Below are 22,928 nucleotides of genomic sequence, written 5' to 3' on the forward strand. Positions count from 1 at the left end.
AGCTCCTTGAGATCGAACCCGAAAATCTTCCTTAAGTGGCGGATGATCGACAGACGTGGGCCGCTATACTTTATGCCATGGGCCCGCGACCCCAATAGAGATAAGCGGTTCAAAATGATGATTCATCGATGACCTATTTGACTTCAATATGTATAATATTTATCTCATAACTAAAAAGTTAATTTAAGAAAAATATTCTGAGTATATCAATTCTATTTACCAAATTTAAAATTCAAGAGTGTTACTGCCCCACTCTCCTCTACACATGAATATGCCCTGGAGAAGGCAACGAACCAAGAATACATGCTTGGTAAAAGAGTGGATCTTGATTACGGCAATTGTTCTTTCTCATATGATCTTGCTTATGGTGAGACAGGCCTAAACAGTTCTCTTTTGCAGAACTTTGATTCATTCGCCACTCTCTGTTCGTTCCATTCACACACGAACGTAATATTCTTTTGCTGGTTGTTGTTGCACGCGACTCTGTGACCGTGGAAGAACTGTTCTTTCGCCGAAGCCACTGGAAATGGTTGTGGATTGATGAGTGAGAATCGATCGGGAAGACCAGGCAAAGACACTCTTGGACGCGATCGCGAAGTGTTAAGCCGTGAATATAGGTTCCGTGGCAGTTTTTTTTTTCTTTGAAATTCCGTGTTCTGTGCACAGAATTATGCTAATACCTAAGAGTGTTTTAGATGTTCTTGGGGAGGAAGTTACCCGTTTTGAGCACCAAAGTGGACAATTGAACTGGGGCAGACAGTGAACTTTTGTGGCCAAGGCACTGAGAATTCAAAAGAGGAACCATTTCAGCCAAAGTAAATATACATAATACAAATTGGTCTCTTTGGGACATTTTCTCTTTACCACCAAAAGCGACAGCTACCACTGGCAATAAACCTTCTTTTTTTGCTGCTTTGTCTATCTCAGCTAGTTCTATATTTACTTTAATGCACTTCTTTACGCTTTTTTTCATCCGCAGCCCTTTGCCTCGCTTCCTCTCCAAATTGTTGTACTCTCTTCAATTTCAGATGTGCACTCCAAAAGGGGCATATCATCCGAAATTTGTGTGGTTAAAAAAAAATTGTGTAGTAATTCCAGTAATTCATTTTATGCATGATATCAGTTATTTTTTAATTAGATACTTCCCTTCGTCTGTAAAGCGATTATTAAAACATGATATATAACAATTTAGAGGTAAATCCCAAAAGCGGCCTTTAGGATTTGCTTTCAAGTCTCCTATTCAGATCTTGAATTTCAAAGAGTTATGGGAAATTGAGGACCTATCGAACATGGGGTAGTACCGAACACTGATTTTATTTCTAAACTACTTGGACTATATCGATCATTTCTTAAGTGAACAAGCATTACCATAGCATCTGTGAATTCCTATAGGTCTCGTCTTCTGAAGTGTAGTATCTAATTAAAAAATCGCCCTGTTCGGTATTACCCCGTATTTGATGGTGTCCTAGCTTCCCATAAACTTCCTGAAGCCTATAACCAATTAAACAGTTAAACAATTTAAAAAAAAACCTAACCTAAAATGAAAATTTCCAATTTTTATGTTGTTTTCTAATGGCATAATCGGTCGTTGCGGCCGGTATTACGCCGAGCTCTTAATATTGGGTGACTGGATAAGTTACTATTTGATCCAGAAATAAACTCCAACGGATAATAGTTTTTAAAAAAGTGGTTTTGTAATCAAGGATATAGTCTTAATCATTATTTTTTCAGTTTTCTTTGGCCGTTTTTATAAGCTACAAAACTGTCTCCGATATCCAGTTGACGGGGGGACAAAATGACATTTGGATTTTTTGAATCTGGTCAACGGTTTTTCTATTTTGCGCTTTGTAAATTTATTTTCCGACGAAAAACAACAGATTTTTCTTTCTGGTGTGCTTTTGTTTCATTTTGTACCACAATTAAGTATTAAAGACTTTTAAAAAGTGCAAATAACATTTTAATTCATGCTGGACAAGCTGCATAGGGTAAAGTGGTACAAGTCGGACAATGGTATAATTTGGACAGGGCTTTTTGTCTTGATAAATTTAGTACTTATTTTTATTTGTATATTTTTAATGCTTAAGTTTTATAATTTGGTTCCTTGTGCTTAAAAACAAATTTTGTACTGTATTTATCAAGAAAATATCCATGTCCAACTTGTACCGGCGAATTGTCCAACTTCTAACACTAATTCTAAATTATATCACTTTACTTTACTGAGTAAAAAAAAGTTTGGATTCATCAACCGTCAGTGTTTGAGAGCTGTCAGCCGGATATCGGAGAGATCTATGTAGTAAATTTAATTTTTGAATAGAAGTGCTTGATTTTTCTTGAAATAGATATCCAAACCGTGGATTTTAAAGCTTTTGGGGAATCAAATCACAGTATATCCCACAGGATATAAGTTGACTTGATTACGGTTTTTGGCACTCAATGGGTCAAGTGGCAGAGGACTCGCTCTATGAAGGAAGTGTCTTGGCCACGAATCCCCTTTATGTCACCAGGAATTTATATCGCGTTAAAGGTGTTCGAATTGCATTTAGTGAACTTCTGCGCTTGATTCCGTGGAGCCTAGGACTAACAACCTTATCCCGTATAAGAAAAAAATAATAATGCATGTCTAAAAATCATCTTACGGGAGGGCCTAGTTCCTCTATAGAATGTTGAGCCAGCATTATTATTATTATTATTATTATTATTGATTACGGTTTAAATTTTTTAAACAAAAAAATCTCGAGAGGAAACGTTTAACTACGGTGGTACGCCCTATCTGCCCCTATAAGGAATTTTAACCAAAATAAGCTTAGTGCTAATTAAGGAAGGGAAGAATGTATCGACCATGAACGTTGGATTCTCATAAATAATAATAATAATGCTGGTACAACATTCCATGAAGGAACAAGGCCTTAACGCAAGGGGATTTCCCATGTCCGTGTGGAATCAAGTGCAGTGAAGCTCACTGGATGCAAGCCGAACACCTTTAATGCCAGAAAAATTCCTGGTGACCTAAAGGGATTCGAACCCGGGACACTTGCATCATAGAGCGAGTGCTCTACCACTTGACCCATTGAGTGCCCTGGATTCTCATACTCAAGTATAATAATATTTTGAAAATTATTTATTGTTTTTTATTAAATGCTTTTTTAATGTAAATTGTCTTGTAATAGTTATTAATGAAGCTCATGTTACAAAAGATAATTCGTTAAAAAAGATGAACAGTTTTCAAAAAATCATTTTATTTCGGGGTGACGATTCAACTTTCGTAATGAGTATATGCTTCAATTACCTTAGTATATTTCTGGTATTTCTTTGAAAACTTAGAACCATTTAACTTGAAATTATAACCCCCTTAGATCTATCTCCAAGTGTACCTTTTAATTAAACAGGACTATCCGGTTCTCCTAGATTTTAGAGTTTCATACCTTCTTCTCTCACACCTTTTCAGGAAAGATCTCTTGAGCCACACAGTGCGACAACAATACCACTTGTCGATTGTCTTGTTGCAGACGAGGCCAGGGCATTGGGAGAGACAGAGAAAAAGGCAGAAATAATGAGTGAAGCTTGGTTAGAAAAGTAAATCCCAAAATTGTTAGTGTCTGTGTTATGAATTTTAAGAGACTATAGTATAGAACAAAAAAGGCAAGGTGTTCAAAGAGGATTGGTGCATTTTTATGTTGTGTTGTTCTTGTCGTGCAGTTGATGGTGCACCAACATATAGCATAAAACTTGAGGATTTCAGTGAAAAATTGCCTCTGATTGCCACACACAATATCTCATTCTCATCTCATCTCCAGCCAATAGGACAAATCCATCGAGGTTGAGGTGCAACGATGAAATAGCTGACAAGGCGGTGAGGTATTGCCGGTCTTGGAGTTTAACAAGAGCAATTTTCATCTCAAGGGTGGTAGTGAATTGTTGTCAAGTGCAAGGTGATTCATTTTGAGCCACCCTCAGTATCTCTTGTGTCAAGTGTTTTTGGGGGAACCTGGAGAAGGTGGTAGATTAGTGAAAAATACTCAAAATTCTTGTGGTCACCACCCACAAGGAGTGTGAGATTTCTGGTGCAGCCAAGTGAACGATATTTTCCAGCATATTTCTGTGCCAAAACGCTCATCTCTGCAGAACCATGGACACGGTTTACAGCACGAAGAAATACCTGCAAACTCTCACGGCAGGAAGTGACTACTACAGGAGTCCCAGTACAGTTAGACAAATGGTAGGTGAAAATACAATTATGCAAGTTATTGCAATTATACGCTGCATTAATAATTTGTCCATTTAGTATCCGGTGTGCAGTCACCTCCACGTAACATTTTATCATAAGAGATAGGGTTTGAGCATTTTCACATTGTTTTCACGAACAAATTATTCACTCTTCCGATATCTTTTAAACATAAAATACCTCTTTTTTTCATTGCAATCACATTATAACAACAGTGGAACTTGCTAAGGTAAATAATTGTGGGAAAATTCACGCTGTAAAGGGCCAATTTAAAGACAGACACATATGGTGACAATCATTTCACACTGACTCTTACCACGTGGAAAAGTGTGAGCCAAAAAGTCTGGATTTATAAACATTGGAAAAAACACATTTAAGCATTGGAAGAAAATGAGGCACCTTTGAACTATTGCAGCTTTTAAAATTGGGCTTTTTTCTTCTATTTTTAAATGGAATTGAGCTTCATCATACACTGAGAAAAAAAAGAGGGTGCGATTAACATTTTTTCCTCATAACATTAACACTTTTTAGGTGTAAAAATATATCAACATTTTTTAATGTTAATTTTACACCTCTTTAAGGGTAAAATGGGTAAAATTAACATGAAAAAAGGATAACTTTAACCCCTAATACATCTAAAAAGGGTATTATTTACACCGATTTCGGATCAATACTGCAGGGTGAAATTAACATTTCCGGAATGTTATTTTAACTTTTTCGGATTTCTCTCAGTGTAATGTAATTTAGCCTCGCAATTGGTTTGCGGAGTTTACAACATGATAAGGTCCAGTTTCATTTAAAAACAAAGGATAAAACCCAATTTCAAGGCTGCCCTAATTCTTCCTATTTACATTCATATAAATATCTTATACAAATAAAGATGGGGAACTTTAGATAAACACGAATTTGAGGACATTAAAATTATAAATCAACTTAGAAACTGAAAGATGTCCCATTTAACAAAGAACAGTCAATATTCAAATATTTAGCCGATTAAATAAAGAAAACTTGAGCCGAAAGCTTTGGGGAAAATCATATTTTCCTAACTGACCCATGTCCTGACCTTTACAATTGAATTTACTCGTTGGAGATCATCTGTAAATAAATATTTATTGTCATAAAATATTTTTGTTGCCATGCGTTCTCTGATAACATAAAGTTTTAAATGTTTTATAAGCTGTTAACTTTTAGCCCAGATAATTATCTACATGATGAGGAATAAAATATTTTATAGCACTAAATACTTAATTACGTCTGAATAATGATTTAAGCATTATTTTATGATTAAATAAATTAATGTCATAAAACTTTTAGTTTTATCGCGGTAATTGTCTAAAACTTGTAAGGAATTTAAAGTAATAGTTAGAAAATAATACAAATGCGAGTTTTTGGACAAAATATTAGAACCACTATGAAGCGGTGTATAAATATGCAATTATCGTATCAGAAATCGATTACAAAAAATAAACCAAGAGTGTACAGAAATTTGACAACACAAATGATGTGTAAGTTAAAGTAAAATATCGTGAATAGATTTTTTCGAGTTATTAGGGAAAAGTGTTAGGGTAAAGTGGTACAAGTTGGACCATGGTACAAGTTGGACAATGCAATGGTACAAGTTGGACCAGGCTTTTTTTCTTGATAAATTCAGTACTTCATTTTTATTTGTATATTTTTAATGCTTTAGTTTTATAACTTGTTTCTTTGTGCTTAAAAAAATTTTAGTACAAGAAGAAATCCCTGTCCAACTTGTAACACTATGTCCAAATTGTATCACTTTACCCCATTTGTTTAAATAATTTATTTATGTTTTAATTCAATTGAATTTAAACATAAAAAAATAATAAATCTCAAAATTGTTTTGATATAATAAGTTCTAATAGTTCAAATGGTATAGGGGTAACCTTTGCAGCTTCGTAATTTCGCAGCTTCATAAAAGTCGATTTTTTATTCTATTAGTAAACCTATTAGTACCTATTACTACCTATTAGTATTTAACCTATGGCCATATATTCTAATAGCTTGCTCAACTGAAAAAATTGGGAGTCTAGGTATGTTATCTGGGTTCAAGAACTGAAAATGAAAATGATGTGGCAAAGAGTCCCACGCTTAGCGAAGTTCTCGAACCCGTAACTTAGATGCTATGCCTCAAAAGTACGTTCGCATCATTTGCCGTTTACTGATTCTGAACAGATTTAAACTGATTCATAAATCACTCAAAAGATTCTACAAAATAGTTTAAAGAGCAATAAAATTGGTTTTCGGACAAAAATTGCTTATCCGTTCATTTCATTACAGGTTCACAACTGATTTGAACTGATTTATAAATCACTCAAAATGTTTCCCAAAATACACCTCAGGAGTAATTTAGCTGCACTTTATATAAAAATTAATTATCGGTTATGAACCTGCCCATTACCGTTTCAAAACCGATTTGAACCAGTTTAGTTTTATCGGAAATTCCAAGACCTTTCCAACGACCCTAAACCTGCCCCATTCGGTTGATAAGTGTGCTCTCTAGAGCCTTTTTAAACCTTTGCCCTTGAAAATCCGTTATTAGGAATGATTCAACAGTAGTTTCAAACATGGTCAATTTTGTCTGTCTGGGTAATTTATAAAACATATCCAAAAATGAAGAAAATCTCACTGGGTGAAAAAATCGACAGATTATATACTGCACTCTCCGTGGAGTTCGCAAACTCTGTGGAGCAGTAAAATGGGCCTAAGGACCCAAATAGACTCAAGCTGATCCTCGAGAATATTTAGCTTACAAAATCTGGCAGCAAAGGATCCGGTAAATAAATTTTATAGAAAGGAGTTCTAATTGATAATCCTAAGTCCATATTGTATGACAGTTTGGGATAGATCTTCACTGCTCAATTTTACAGGCTAAATATTCTCGAGGATCAGCCTGAGTCTATTTAGGTCTTAACACTGTAATTTGAATGCGTGATATTTTGTGTCTTTTTTCATATTTCAAAGTATCTTTTCGGAAAAACTACTATTATAAGTTATAAAGGGTTTATCAAGGTTAATATTTACGTAAAAATCCTTTGGTTGAAAAGGGATGTTTTTGTGTTTTATGGAAAATTCACAAATACTAGTTACTTTGGCAGCTCGGAAATATCGAACTTCTACTGCTTTGGAAAATCAGCAGTCGAAATGGTTAAAACTATTGACCATCGGCACCGTTTTGAGTTGCGCTGCGCAAGTCGTTTAAGAATATTTGACTCATAAATGGATTTCTTAGAATATTTCACAAAACTTAGCATGATATGAACTGTCTGCATTGTTAGTAAAAAATGGTTTTCCAAATAACAGAAAAACATGTCTTAGGAAAATTGCATAAAAGTGATTTTAAGACGTAAGATATCTTCCATAATCAATTGAAAAAAATAGAGTGAAATTAGGTAATTTAGAACCACTTATAATTTGGGACATTTGAGACTTTCTCACTGTTTAGATTAAGAAGAACAGAAACAGCTTTTCTCCATTTTGAATCTCTAAAACAGTGAGAAAATCTCAAATTTCGCAAATTGTAAATAGTTACAAATTACGTAATTTTACTCTAGATGAATGTTTCATCTAAATAATGATGTGAAAATGTTTGTATCTGAGTGTAATGTTTACGGTGTAAATAGGTGTACAAACCTGGACAAATTTTGTACGTAGCTAAGCAAACCGGTGCAGTATTGTAAAAATTGTCACTAAATTTTCATTTTCTAGTACAACTGATTCGGCTTTTGTGGCGACATTTGGTAAAGAAAATCTTGAAATTTGGACCTTATTTTTTGAACGAAGCTTTGGATGCTTTTGGAAAGGGAAAATTTTGTCTTGAAATATTTTCCCAATCAACACATTTTGAGAAAAAAATCTCTATAAAATCCAATGAAAACTTTTTGAATGATGTTATAGCATTTAAAATTAAATTATATCATTAGAGCAATCTCTCCATGAAATTCTTAATAACGTTAGCTCACTGTTTTTTGAACATCTGCTTCGTGAGTCACAGTTTAACTTTCTAAAGTCTGTTCTTAAAACGTAATAAAGATTCATCCAATCTTCTCTCTGGAGTTTAGTTTAGATTTTTTTTTAGGAAAATTAAGTTAAATTGGCGTACAAAAAGGAAGAGAAAGTTAAGCAAATGCCGCCACTTACCCTACTCGGCTCTCACTTTTAGATCATTCCCCTGTTCAGTTGACAATTCTTAGTTAATGGGGCTCTCAGTGGCACTCTACATCAAATATCAAGCTGTGTTATTAGCAATAAGGCCATCCTGGTGCCCAGTGGCTGCAATTATACTGCCACTATGTGGTTCTGGGAACGCGTACAAGAACTCACACTCCCTCTCACCACTCTTGACCATCTCTCACCATTGCGTAACAATTGGCCGGGGAAATTCTGCAGTAATTCCATTTAATAACACTCGAGAGAGTAGTAATGATGATTTTATCCACAAATACACGACTGTACCGTTTTTGAATAATTTCCTCCTCCAGGAACCAAACACGAACAGCCCGATAAGGCACATCATCTTGCTGTGCATGCCTCTAACAGTTGGTCAAATTTATGTATCCATCGGTGTTAATGCTATGATTCCCATTCATAAATGCGTAACTTCTAAATTGTTTCAATTAAACCCAATGGAATTATTCTTGAAATTAAAAAAATGCAACAGTTCTGTGGATAATATTATGCGGCACACTCTTTTATAATCCATCCGGATCCAGTTTAAAATCACCTTTCTAATTGGCTTAAAATTAAATGAAAGATGCATAATTACAAGCTTTTTTTGTTTACCTAAGTTTCGAGAAAAAAAATTAAATAGTACCGAAATGTGTCTCAAAATTACTTAGAAGTGTTGGTTCATTTTAGATTATTTACAATCTTGAGGAAGTAACTTGGTCCGTTGATCTATTTGATCGGAGGCTATTGACCCACTTGATCGAAATGGTGGAACACTCAAGAATCGAACATGTGGCCTTCAGGCGAAGATTAGTATGCAAATATTCTGTGGTGCAAAAAGCCCGGCTCCAGAATTGCTTTTCAATACAAAAACAGGGGCAAAGCAACCCAGTATTGCGGAATACTCGATCTTATGAGACGAAGTAAAGGAAAACGCACTACCTTCGGACGACTCAAGCTTCGGACAACTCATTTTTTATGTTTATAATGGATTTGACTATTTGCCCTTCTTAGAAAGTTTCAGGCCCTGGATAAAAATAATAAAATATAATATTATAATGGGTTAAATTCTTTAAAAATATATGAAAAAATGTGTTATTCTAAGCTTGAGTCGTCCGAAAATAGCACGCTTTCCCCTACCATGTGAATTTATATCTTTTTCACTACAGTTTTACAGTGAATATACCGATTCGAACTGGTTAATGAAACATCATAGAACTATATCAAAATTAAAATTTTGATTAAGAAGTGCTCATTTAGGAATGTGTCGTTCTATTACCTCGAACTAACCTATGACCTAACATTTGACACTGAGAATCGTTAGGAGGAATTATTAGAAGTCATTAGATCAAATGATCTCCTAAAAAATTTTTTAATCCCAAATTCCGATTTAGATTTAAATTTATGAAATAAAGGAATCAAATAAAATTGAACAAATAAAAGAATAGAATAATTCAGTTAAAAATGAAAAAAATCGCTATTGTTTGTTATATTTTAAAATAAACAAAAGAAGAAGAGAAGCAGAGGAGGTTTGAAAGGAAATTCTGTAAACAGAAGACAGAATTCAGAGACAAAATTTTAATAGGCTGAAGTCCTGAAGATCCAAATTCCCGAATGAGTCGAATTTCTAAAATTTTTAAAATATTGACTTACAGAGGGATCACTGAAGACCATAAATCAACATCTCCTACAGTTCAGCCTTTAGATCGGTAACAATAAATCAGAAAAAGGTCTTTTCCGAGAAATAAAACCATTCCTTCTTATTCCTTGACTTATTACCATTTAAAATCAAGCCATTGGATTATAAATTTCAAAACCCTTCAATTAAATCCTGTCTAAACTAAAGCGTATCGATGAAAAAGGCTCTCATATCTTAACCACCGTATATGAAAAAAACAATATGATGAAGATTTGGAGACTGAGCCGAAAGCTCTGGAAAAAGTTGATAGATTTTCCCTGAGTGATTTTCCACTTCCGAAGATTTAACTTAACTTTAAATGTGTTTTCTTAAAGACAATTTTATGTGTTTTTTTCGATGATTTTGTTTTTTTTTTTAATCCAATAATTTCTCGCTGATTTCGCGCAACTTCTTCTTAATTTCCCTCATTAAAGACTTGACATACCCGTCTTCACGGTATCGGATAGTTTTCTTCCACTTCCTCTCGAAATCCGGTAAGTTTTCGGCTGTCCGATCCTTCTTCCTGAGATTTATCTTCAAAATTCCCCAGTATTTCTCAATCTTCCGGGGTGCAAGACGGGTTAAACATCTTTCCCATGGACTTGGATTCCTTTGAAAAGATGATCGTTGAGTTTCCGCGACCTTATTTTAGCACTTTGATGCTGTTTGTCGGAGGGGAGCAGCCTGAGTTTTGTGGGTTATCAAACCATTCCTCTTCTTGGTTTTATAAACCAAGCTACAATGTATTCCCATCTTTCTGCTAAGATCTCACGCGGAAAGATTGAGTTGATTCTCGAAAAGCTCAAGCATTTTCTTTTCCATTGTCCCGTCCTGAATTCCAGGCTTTTGATCAAGGCTTACTTCCCCCTGGCTCCTCAGTCTTGCATTCCTTGAGCCGGATTATAATCTTCCGGACAGTGGAGCTGAACACTTTCCGGTAAATTTCTCGATTTTAGCATAACTCGCATTTGAATTTTTGAGATTATTGTCAACTTTTGATGTTTGCATGCTCTCCATCTTTTTGCAATTACTTCATTAAAATCTGGATAATAATCCATATTTAAATATTCATTTAGTAGTTCTAATGCCCGTGTGTAACTAATTTTTTGGAGGTAGTGAAACTTAAACCTGGAAGGGATCGGATAGTCACTTAGGTTAGTCATTTATGGTTAACTTTACACTCTTTCAGGGCCAAACCTCGACATTATGTATAAAAAATTAAAAATGGCCATGTTTTTCGAAATCATATTCAAAAATTAAAGAAATATGCAGAAACATTTTCAAAAATTTGTTATTAAAATATGTTTGAAAAAATTTTGAAAATAAGGGGGGTCCTCGAAGACACTAAGCCATTGCCTTAAACCGTTTTGCTTGTATTTCTACTAAAGGGTAAACGGACAGTAAGGTTAACATCATACCGATAATGCTTTCAATTTGCGTTCTTGAATCAGAATATTACGCAATGAAATATTATTATATAATTATTAAATAATATTGCCCTAACTTCAGGTAGGAACAATAAAATATTATAACTTGGCGAAGCAAAACTTACATGAATTTGCAGATAAATTCTTCGGGAGATTATTGTGTCCCGTGTTGGAATGTAAAGCAAATTTACAGATACATTTATATCAATTAGCAGGTGATTGGGAGAACGATGTACAGTGTTTGTCCAACATCTTAAAAGCCGGTCAGTCAACTGACAACATTTATCTGAATATGTTTTACACTGTCTCTCAAAATGCTTTATATCGTGCCATAAATTAGGTCGTTGAGATGATAGAAAAAAACTCTTTTCCAGATGGGAAAAAATTAAGTATCGCCTTTTGACAAATTGTTTCTTTGAATTCTATATAGTTTGATAGAATATTAACTAAGTTAGACTATTTATTTTACTTTGGAAAAGTTGATTTTATATTTTCTATGCATAACTTAAGATAGGTTCTGAGTTTATAAAATATTAAGAGTGTTTGTTGTATCGTTTTAAAAAATTCAAGCAATATTTAAATAAAATAGGTGATTTATTAAATATTTAGAATTATTTAGAATACTCCCTGATGGACGAAATTTTGGTTTATTCAATTCACACTTTAAAATAAATATTCTTCTGAGAAAAAAATGATATTGGAATGAATAGTGCATATTGATTTTTGATGGGCTTTAGAGAGGCATATCAGTTGCAAAACACGCAGGCAAAATGTTTGTTAAATCCAACTCTTTGCTGTAATTGATAAAAGTTTAATTTCCTGAGGTTAGTGTATTATTGTTACCTCACATTGGATTAAATCACCGACTACCCTACAAACCTCCAACTTCGTGGGGGGTTAACTTGTCTGGAGTGGCAGCTAAACTGAGAAATTATAGTGTATATTTTTGGTGTGGAAGTATATTAAGAAGTCAGTGAGATTAGTCGTGGCTCTTCATGTTCCTTCCCCTCAAGCATACAGCCAAAAGTTGAGTTTCTTCCTCTAATCAAAGTTTGTGGTCTGAGTGTTTGCGGTTGGCGTTTGCAAGAGTTGTTGGGGAGCTTTCGGAAGGTTGAAAAGCACTTCCCCTGATATCATGTTATTTCAATTAGACGATGGAAGATTATGGCTCACTAAAGCACCAACAACTTTTACTCCATGATGCAATCCAGAGAGCTATTCACGAAAGTATACTGCACCAACAAACAGTTGAATGAAATTCTTCATAGGAAGTTTATTATTAAAAAAAAAATTGTCATATGCATAAACTTTCAGATACAAAATATTTTTTGAAAGTTTTCCATCATGAAATTTTTGTCATAAAAATGATTGAAATTGAATTTAGAAGTATTCTGCGAACTATACTAAGTATGACATTTTATCTTTTGACAAATGGGTATGGAGTTTCAAATAGTTAAGTCAATCAAAAATATAAGTTTTGAATTTATTCAAGAATTTCAAGAAGATCTGAAGTCGTGACAAGGTGCGTTTTATTAAGAGAAATTTAAATAAAAAAAATAAAAAAATAAAAAAAAAGTTATTAATGGGTACTTAACCAATTCAGTTGGATTAAAAATTTCAAGACCTTTCCAAAAAATCCAAATTTATACAAATCGGTTGAAAAATAGACTTTTAAAAGTAATAGTAAAAATTCTATCCTTAAAAAATTAAAGACGGCGATTTTTCTAGGTCATAGATATGTTTGAACGGGTCCTTTTCAAAATCCCGAAAGCCAAAATCCCGAATTGGCCAAAATCCCGACAGCTAGAATTAGGAATTGGACAAAATCCCGAAAGCCAAAATCCGGAATTCTTAAAAGTATCATACCTAGGGCCTCGAGTGGGTCAGTGGATAGAGTAGTAGCTCTATGACTGCGAGGTCTGGGGTTCAAAGCTGAGCAGCAGCAGAAAAATATTTCTCATGCCATATCGGCTTTGAATTCGTCCAGTGAATGAATGAATAGTAATGCCAATGGTGCATATTGGCAAAAAAGTGAACCGCCTAAACAATAGAGGCTGGTACGAGAACGAGTTTCGACATGAAAGCGGTACTTCAGTCGATACAAATATTCGCTGTCACTGATCCCAAACACACACCGAGAAGGGATGCTGTGATATAGTAACGGCACTGACTGCTCACAGAGCTGTGATATAGAGCGGCTACCCGTATCGGGGGATGATAAGATAGAATAGGAGTGGGGAAGCATAAGGGGCCCAATTGGTGGCCTGGATGCATCGGAATATCCGAAATGGAGAACTGACCCCTGGCAGAAAAAAAAAAAAGTATCATACCTACTCCAACGATTTCATCCGCGCTTGCTGGAGGCAAAGGGAAATTTTCTGTGTCTTGGGAAATTATTCTACATATTATCCTCCATTTAATTTCATCCCTTTCAGAATTTGGAACATTCCGGATTTTGGCTTTCAAGATTTTGGCTTTCAGGATTCTGGCGTTCGGGATTTTGGATTTCAAGATTTTAGTTATGTGTTTTTGACTTTCGAGACTTTGGCTGCTTCCGGTTTGGATAAAATGTTCGCCTAGATCACCTCCAAAACCTATCCAAAAATAAAAGAAAATGTAGGAGCCGTTTTTGAAATAAGCCAAAAAACTTGGTTTTGGAAGGGATATAGAGGGCTGGGGAAAAAAAGAAAAAGAAACGTTTGGAGATATTGTTCTTTTTTTATTGGGGGTCATAAGAGACTTGAAGTTTAGAGCTCCTACCGTTTAAGCTCCAGTATTGTGACAAGTTGAAAAAAATCGCCTATAGGGCCTAGGTACACCTTCTCTCTTTGAGTTCGAGCAGAAAAAAAAATATATGAACGACTAAAGACAGCAAAAATTAATTGTAGGAAATAATAAAATGATTGAGGAACTCTAATTGTAACAATAAAAATTTTCAGGGCACTGTCCGTCGTTTCCAACTGCTTGATAATGTATATAATCGATTAAAATTTACTCAAAAAATCAATAAATAAAATTCAAACAATGATTCTCGTTAGGGGAGACTGGGGCAAAAAGTCACAAATCGAAAATTTCAAAATTCAATATCTTCCAAGATAAATAACATAGCGGCTTAAATTTTTTTCCATAAACTTTCTTCAATGTTGTACGTTTTTTAGAATTCGAACAAGGAATTTAGAAAATAAAAAAAATTATCAAAATTTTTAGCCCTATTTTTGAAATATTTTCTTGAAAAATATATCAATTATTACCTACTTATTATTCAAAATTTATGCACTGATGATTATTTCCTAAATGACTTGGATTCTTTGAATACGAAGCCGCTATCTATTTTAGAATTTTACAAAGGTTCTTTTTGTTTGTGGCGATTTTGTTCGTTCAGACAAAGAAAACGGTGTTTTACAAAGGTGTAGAGGAATAAATTTCCTATGAAAATATGTTATCTAGGTTTTTTTTTTAAATTTACGGGATCCCGTAACAAAGCGAATCAAAGTGTGATAATATTCCATGCCTGATACTATTTGCCCCAGAATTTTTGAGAATGGTCACAAAATTACCTTTTAGAAAACGGTTCGATAAATGTATTTCCTTACAAAATGGAGAAAAATTACTTTCACAAAGTTGTAGAGCGGTAAATTTCAAATAAAACTGCGCAAATTCGAAATTTATGGGGCGTTCGAGTAGTTTGTAAAAAAATAGAATATCCGTTTTGTGACATTTGCCCCAGTCTCCCTAATGAGTACTTGAATATATAATTTGTATTTTTTATTGACCTAATCTTGGACTTGATAATAAGGATTTAATACTTTTTTTGTTATTTAATACTTTTATTGGGGATCTCAGTGGCGCAATAGGCAAGAGCGTTGGCTCTTGGGTGGATGAGATCTCTGACTGGACTTTCAAAGTTGTGAGTTCGAGTCCCGCCCGTTGCAAAGATCTGAATGTCTGATTTAGGCAATTTTCACATGTAATAATAACGTAATATAATGCACCGCCTTCGCCCAAAACTCCGGGAACATGGCAGAAGCATCCACATCACGGGAAAGCCCTCCTGGGCGGTCTACAATGAACTTAGCATATTCTTCCACTACGAGAATTAACATTGAAAAAACAAATGATTACTTTGTTATATCTCTATACGATTAATAATAATAATACTTTTATTGATTAATAGGTGGATATGGTCAGCAAAAATCGGTTTAAATTAATTTAAAGTATTAATAATTTTTTCAAAATTAAAACGATCCTCATTAAATTTTTAATATAGTGTCATATCAATTGCTTTGAGTCAATTTAAACCAATTTCTGTATTCTCATTTCTTCTCTATTTTTTTCATTTCATATACTTCTATTGCATGTAATTATTTTTCCCGGAATCTTCAATTTAATGCTCATTATGGGGTAGCTCATTATAATAATAGAAGTTTATTAACAATAATGGCAACTTTTGAATTCACCCTTGCTTTTATCCATTACTAAAAGCTTTTCGATTTTTCGTCTCTGAAACACTTTTTACCACAGTCCATTTAATCATTCTCCACCTGGCGTAAAAGCACGCTTAAAGCTTTATCTAAAATTCATTTCACGGATGATGTATTTTTTTCTTAGAGCCTGAATACGTCCAGCAAAAAGAGCGTAATTCATACAAATATTTAATACAACAAAAGCTGTTTTTTGCTGTTCCATGAGATTTTTGTGGAAGTTACTTTGTAGTATAATAGATGGGAATAATTCCTGGAAGATAGCCAGGTGAAGCGAAAATACATATGAGAGTGCATGGGAACTCATTCATCCTTAATCTATTTCAATGATGGCCTGAAGGATATATGAGAGGTAAAAAGGAGTGACCAAATGAAAAGTAGTTTGCTGAATGCTATGCTTTGCAAAATTGACGCTAATGGCTTGGACACACCTTGGAAAAATTAGGAAAATTTCATGAAATCAAAAATTAACATGCCTTTCTTTCTCAAATATTTTGTATTTATCTATCTCCCTCTTTTGCAATCTTCTTCTTCTCTTAGACGTCATAAACGTTTTGAACGTCACAAAAAATTCAGTAAAAATTTTGAGTGTGAGAGAATGGGATAGAAATATACAAGTCATTTGAGAAAGAAGGGATGTCACAGTTATAGAGACACGACTCTATCCACTGAGGCCCCCTAGGAGAATATCACAAATAACCTCAAAAACCTACTTGCCGAAGGTATCATAGATGTAATTAAATTAAATTTAATTCACGGGAGGAATGTCAGATTATAATAAACACACCAAGGATTGACTTATGGGGGAGTCCCTCAAATACCTCAAGACGCTATCTCTAACAACTCGATCAACAAGACTTATTTCGTTCTTGCGGACAAGCATTGTCCCGCTATTTTTTTTTTTCAAAAATGCAATAAAGACAAGTAGTTTGTGGTATAAAAAATATCCCTAGATTTTTCTATAGTTATAGAGTTCGAGCAATAAAATAGTCTGCAGGAAAAAATAACTTCTCAAAAACATTCCACATGAGAGTTGAATAACTCTTGAGAGTTGAATTAATTAATAAATAAAAAAATACACAATCATAAGCCGTTATAGAGGTTGTATTATACTCTTTTGGTGTATTATATCGTGATGCTTTCCGTGAGGTTCTCAGCTGTGCCTCCCAGTGATAATCATGATTCTTGTTTAGCCATTCAGGCTGGGTTTCTCATATTTTGAGAATATCTTTTCTCTGGCTGTATGCTGCTGCAAGAAATGTAGGTCAGAGCGGCCAGTTTCAGAACAGCAACAGATTATTCCACTCAAAACTCTTGCTCACATTGCATTCTTAAATATGTAGCATTTGGACCTGCACCTGAAATTCATGGCATTTTGCAGTAGCCAGAAAATTAAAAAATATACAATTTTTCATTTATATACCCACACAATCTATTCAGAAAGTTTTCATTAGAAAGAAAATTACTGTTTACTGAAAGAAAAAGCTTGTTAATTTTACTAACCTTGGAACTACTAGGAACTTGATGGTAGCTTTCAATATTTTGTTTTCGATTATTGGTAATAATATTTATTTATTGGGACAGTCACAATCCTAGAAGGATGTGAAATATAAAAAAAAGAGAAAATATTTTTAAAAGTAATTTGCAGTACTTGAAAATGTGTCAGACAATTTATACAATATATTATATATTTTTATAAAAGAAAATCTTTACTAGAGTATATAACGTATAGTTTTTCTGGAATTTTTAGTCCCAAAAATATACAAAAATATGCATACATGCAGATAAACATGAAATACTGTCAATATATGCATTTTTGTATATGTGGTTTTAGAATATCATACTCATAATTCGTTCAGATAGCGTAGAAAATTCCCAAATGAAATTTTAAAAACTGTTTAAATTCATGTTTATGACTGTAATATTTTGTAATATTTAATATTGTATAGTTCAACATTATACTGTGGATTATCAGTTTTCAGAGTTTCTATTGAGAAAACATACTAGAAAAAACGATGATATAACATTCTATTTGCAGAATGCTCGACCTCGTTACTTTTAGGCTGAGTACTAATAAAGAGATAAAAATTGGTTTTAATAGAAATAGTACTTTAGTTATTAAAGGCATTGTATAAACGAGCAGTAGCAAAAAAAATCGGAACAGTGATATTATCGTACAAATTTTGGTAAAGGAAAAATAAAGGGATTTTCATTCTATTTGCAACAATTTTGATTGTTAAATATATAAATTAGACCCATTTTTGTAAAGATATAAGTTTTTTCTGACCAGAATTAAATATTTTACTGCTCATTTTTAATTTTTTACTGCCCATTTTCAATTTTTTACTGGTCGTTTGTTTTTTTTGCTGTTATTAAACCTACGAAAAAGCGTCACGTTATTTATGAGTTTTCAATAAAATTTTTTTCCATTTTATTCTTATTTTATATTTACCCGACAAATGGATTCGTTTTCGACTTCAAAATATTTTGACATTCGCTTCAAAATAAAACGAATAAATTCAGTATTAATATCCGGTATTCAACCCATTGATCGTGGTTCAGACTTTGTTAAGCGTATCAAGACCTTTCAAACAAATTCATGCTTTAACCGAACAGGAAATGCACATTCAGAAGCTGATTAATTTTTGACCTTGAAAAAGAGTTAGAAGGAATAATTCAAGGTTATTTTCACAAAGGTAAAAATATGAAGTATGAAAACTGACGTAGTGACTTAAACTTGAAGGCAGGATACGAATGTCCCTTCCGGAAGCGTCAGACTGACTAAAACCAGTCATCACGACTCAAATTTAGGCAAGTCTAACGCATTGATAGGGGGAAGTGGGGCACCTTTGAATCTGGAATTTTTCACTTATGTGGAACTGAGACGACTGAGACATATCATAATGTAATTTAGCTTTTCAATCTGTTTGCGCTGCTAAATTATATCACGATAAGTGTCAATTTTAATTAAAAACAGATGAATAATCCCAATTTCGAAGGTGACCCACTTCCCCCTATCTAAGTTTTTCAAAAACAATATACGACTAAAATTCGGACGACGTACACCGAAAACTTTTTAATGCCAAAGGATAGGTTAAAAACATCACAAACAAATTAGAATTTGAAAAGATCAATTGAACAACGTAATAATTAGATTAAAATTATGGAATTATAAAATTCTAATAAAATTTAGTGTTCCAAGTAATATACATTAATCTACCAATTTTGAGTTAGATTTTCCTATATAATTATTTTTCGAATTTTCATCTCCAAAAGATCATATTTCGGTAAGCCTTTGGAATATTCAAGTATCTCTAATGGTCTCTACATATTAGAGATATTTATATCCATATTGAAGCAAATTTAAAATATACCGGCCTCGCGGCACTAAGTTACTACCAGAATCTCACATTCGATTCTTCGAATTTTGAGGTCGTTAAAAACTCGAAATACCTCGGATCTAGGGTGAGTTCTATGTGTTTCTTATGCTCAATTATTTTGTGATAAGCCTCAATTCCCTTTAAAAACAGAAGAAAATGCTCAATTTCAAAAACATCCCAATTCAAAGACACCCCATTTCTCCCTAAACTGTAGGAGGCACTTTACTTACGTTTTCTTTACTCTGGAATTACAAACTGCAATAAAACATTTGTCGTTGTTATAGTTTATGCTCAACAATATTTAACTTTGCTTGAGTCTGACTCATTTTCGAGACATCCACAAATTATTCTTGCAGAAAAACAATTGTTTTAAGTAACTGAAAAAGAACAATACTGAATGCCACGTGCACCGTGAGATCATTTTTCCAATTTGAATTATATGTCGTACGTGGAATTCCACCTTCCCAGGGATGTATTAGTAAATCATGTGCGGAGAAGAAAAGTCCATAATTCTGTGGCAACAATTTGGAGTGTAGGGAGTCAGTGGGGAATTGGTATTGAGGCACGAAGGATGAGAGAGCGCGAGTAAAAGGTGTTTCAGCTCGACTGCACTCACCTGGTGTTCTTACTCCACCCACACCCTCCCCCCCCCGCCCAGCCCATTGGCAGTTCAGGGCACAAACTTTATTCAAACACTTTGGAGATTTATAAATTACATAACTTGTACTCTTGACTCTTCCGAATGCTGTTCAAGTTCAATGAACAGTGCGCGTTTTTACTGCCTGAGTTCATTTTGAGAGCACTTCATATCGCGACCAAGAGTGTAGAATTCCACTCGGATAAATTCATATACGCTCCTCTTTAGTTTTCATTCCTTCCCTAACACGAACAATAATCGTTAATAATTTAATCAATACTATCCTATACCATCTAATTAGATTACTTCTATTTTTTCGCAATTTCATCTGCCACTTCAGGCTCCCAAGAGAGATTCATTAGCATCACCACCTCTCATTTCTCAGCACTAATTTCAATGCAATTCCTCAGGGCTTCTTCTTGTTGTTGTTTTTATTCTCATCCAAGAAAAAATAAACTGTTGTGTGATCTGGAAACACAAATGAGATGCACAGCACACAAGAATTTCATTATGGAGCACTCCATTTTACACTGCAGTTCAATCAATCAACAAATTGTCACTTTGACGTTACACTCAAAAAAAAACTTTAGTTGTACCTTTTATCAGAGCGTATTACGAATGAGCTATAAAATCACGACCTCATCATTTTTTTTTTTTGTAATTTTAACTAAATTTTGCGTACTTCATTAAGGCAGAAATCTTGATCAAGAAAACGTTTATTTGTCCCAAAAGACAAAAATATGACTAATTGTAATATTTTTTGGTTAGCCGTTCTAAAATCGTTATGACTTATTATGTTAGATTTAGAATAGAATTTAAGTTATATCACGATAAGGCTCAATTATATTTAAAAATAGGTAAAAAATCCGAATTTTAAAGATGCCCCACTTCCTCCTATGTTATAATAGTAATATATTTCAGGTTGAAATGGTAACAACGAACTATAACCCAGCAAGATGTAACTTATTGCAACAATCTAGAAACTTGTCTGGCCGAAGAACATACGAAAGAGTCGTGAGGAACCCGAAAAACTCGAGAAACTCGAGCAATCTATAAGGAACTTAATGAACCCGAAAAAATCGAGGAATTCGAGGAATTTTTAGTACCCGAGTAAATCGAGGAAGTGTAGGAACTCGGAACACTTGAGGAACTTAAAATACTCGAAGAATCCGAGAAACTCGAAAACCTAAAGACCCAAGGTATTCAAATAACTCCAAGAACTCGTAAAACCAAGAGGCTAACAGGTATGATATGGCGTGTAAAATCGGCCTTTCGAGGTCACTTCGTTTCCATGATCGGTTGATCGGCAGCTGTAGTTGTTCGTGAGCGACAGACCAGCTTACCCCTTGAGAGGAATCCATTAGATACTTTAGGAACTTGAGGAATTCGAGAAATTCTTCAGAAACTCAAGAGAGTAACACATAAGGGACCCCTGGAGAAGTCCAAAATCTTATTGATATTTTTATTTTGAAAAACCGCAAATTCGTACTACTTTACTATTTAAAAAGAAACAATTTTTAATTGGATTTTTAGAGTTTTACAGATTTTCTGTTAAAATATAGTTAAACATTTGACTCAAAATTGAAACACGCTGTTGTTAAGTAAATAATCATCATCATCACTTTATACCGCTTATCCCTATTGGGGTCGCGGGCCCATGACATCCAATTTAGTAGCCTACGCTTGTCGATCCTCCGCCACTTCAGGAAGATGTTCGGGTTCAATCTCAAAGCGCTCCAAGCTAAGATTCTGAATTTTATTCAGTCACATTGTCCTAGATCTGCCTCAAGGTCGACACCTTCTTACAATGGTTTACATAGTTTCGAAGTTGTGATCACTCAACTCGAAGAAGCAGCTCCTTGATTCTTAGTTCCTCACGAACGACTAAATTCCTCACTCGATCTCGACAAGTGATTCCCTTAACCTTAAATCGGTTGAAAAATAGGCCCTCCATAGTAGTTAAACTTTTTCCTTCAAAAATTCAATATGAAATTTTTTTTGGTCATAGGTATGTTTGGACGAAATATTCGCCTGTAAATAAAACATATCCAAGAATAAAAGAAATTATAGGAACCGATTTCGAGAAAAACCGAAAAAAATACATAGTCTACATGGTTTTGGAGAGGGGTGGGGGAAAAGAAAAAACATCTAGAGATATCGTTTTTTTTATTAGGGATCACCGATGGCCGGAAATTGATATCTTTTGCCGTTTAAGCTCCGTGATGGTGACAAGTTGAAAAAAGTCGATGATGGAACTGCTCTCTCTTTGAGTTCGAGCAGTAAAAATTGAGTCTGAAACTTGAGTCATCCGAAGGTAGCGTTCTTTTCCCTATACCTTGAAAGTTAAAAATCGATATCTGTGAACTTTTTCTTCTTTTGTTGGCCTTCTGTACTACTTCAGATTAGTATTCATTTTGATGGACAAAATGGATAAATATATAAATGGATGAAATCAACTCCCAATCGAATTAGCATGCATTCTAAGCACTCGAAAGTTGCCTTTTAGAATCTCAGCTACTATAAGCTTATCTAGGTTTCCTCCGTGTTCTTAACAATAATTTGAAAAACCAATAGAGCAATAGAGCAATTATCCTTACTCAATTTTGCTGAACTATAAAAACGTAAAACTATAAAACTCGTCTGTATCCATTAACTTGTTGAGCACAAATAAGAAATTTTATTAGAAAATTGGAAATCAATACAAAATTTCCAAGCAGGAAAAACTCTAAAAGTCAATCACGATTGTGAATACAGTGAATCTAACTACTTAATTTCTCCGAGTGTAATGAGGCGTCCGTAAAGAATAGTTGAAGAGACGAAGAAAATTCTGGAAGTGGAATGCGGTTTTCAATGTTGTCTGAAATTTCTTCAAATCACTTTCAGAGTTCATCATCTTCTGTCCCGTTAGATTTTACCAT

The 22,928-nt window shown here is 34.0% G+C and overlaps 1 protein-coding gene across 1 annotated transcript in view; it reads left to right on the plus strand.

Moving 5' to 3' along the window:
• Positions 1–3,518: 3,518 nt before the first annotated feature.
• The window catches only part of LOC129807209 (mucin-2), a 51,912-nt gene continuing 32,502 nt past the window's right edge, over positions 3,519–22,928 (plus strand). The window contains exon 1 of the mRNA XM_055856312.1: positions 3,519–4,199. Coding sequence (XP_055712287.1) covers positions 4,127–4,199 — 73 coding nt within the window. The 5' untranslated portion in view covers positions 3,519–4,126. The remainder of the gene's footprint in view (positions 4,200–22,928) is intronic.

Source organism: Phlebotomus papatasi, chromosome 3 (assembly GCF_024763615.1).
Source record: "Phlebotomus papatasi isolate M1 chromosome 3, Ppap_2.1, whole genome shotgun sequence".
NCBI lineage: Eukaryota > Metazoa > Arthropoda > Insecta > Diptera > Psychodidae > Phlebotomus > Phlebotomus papatasi.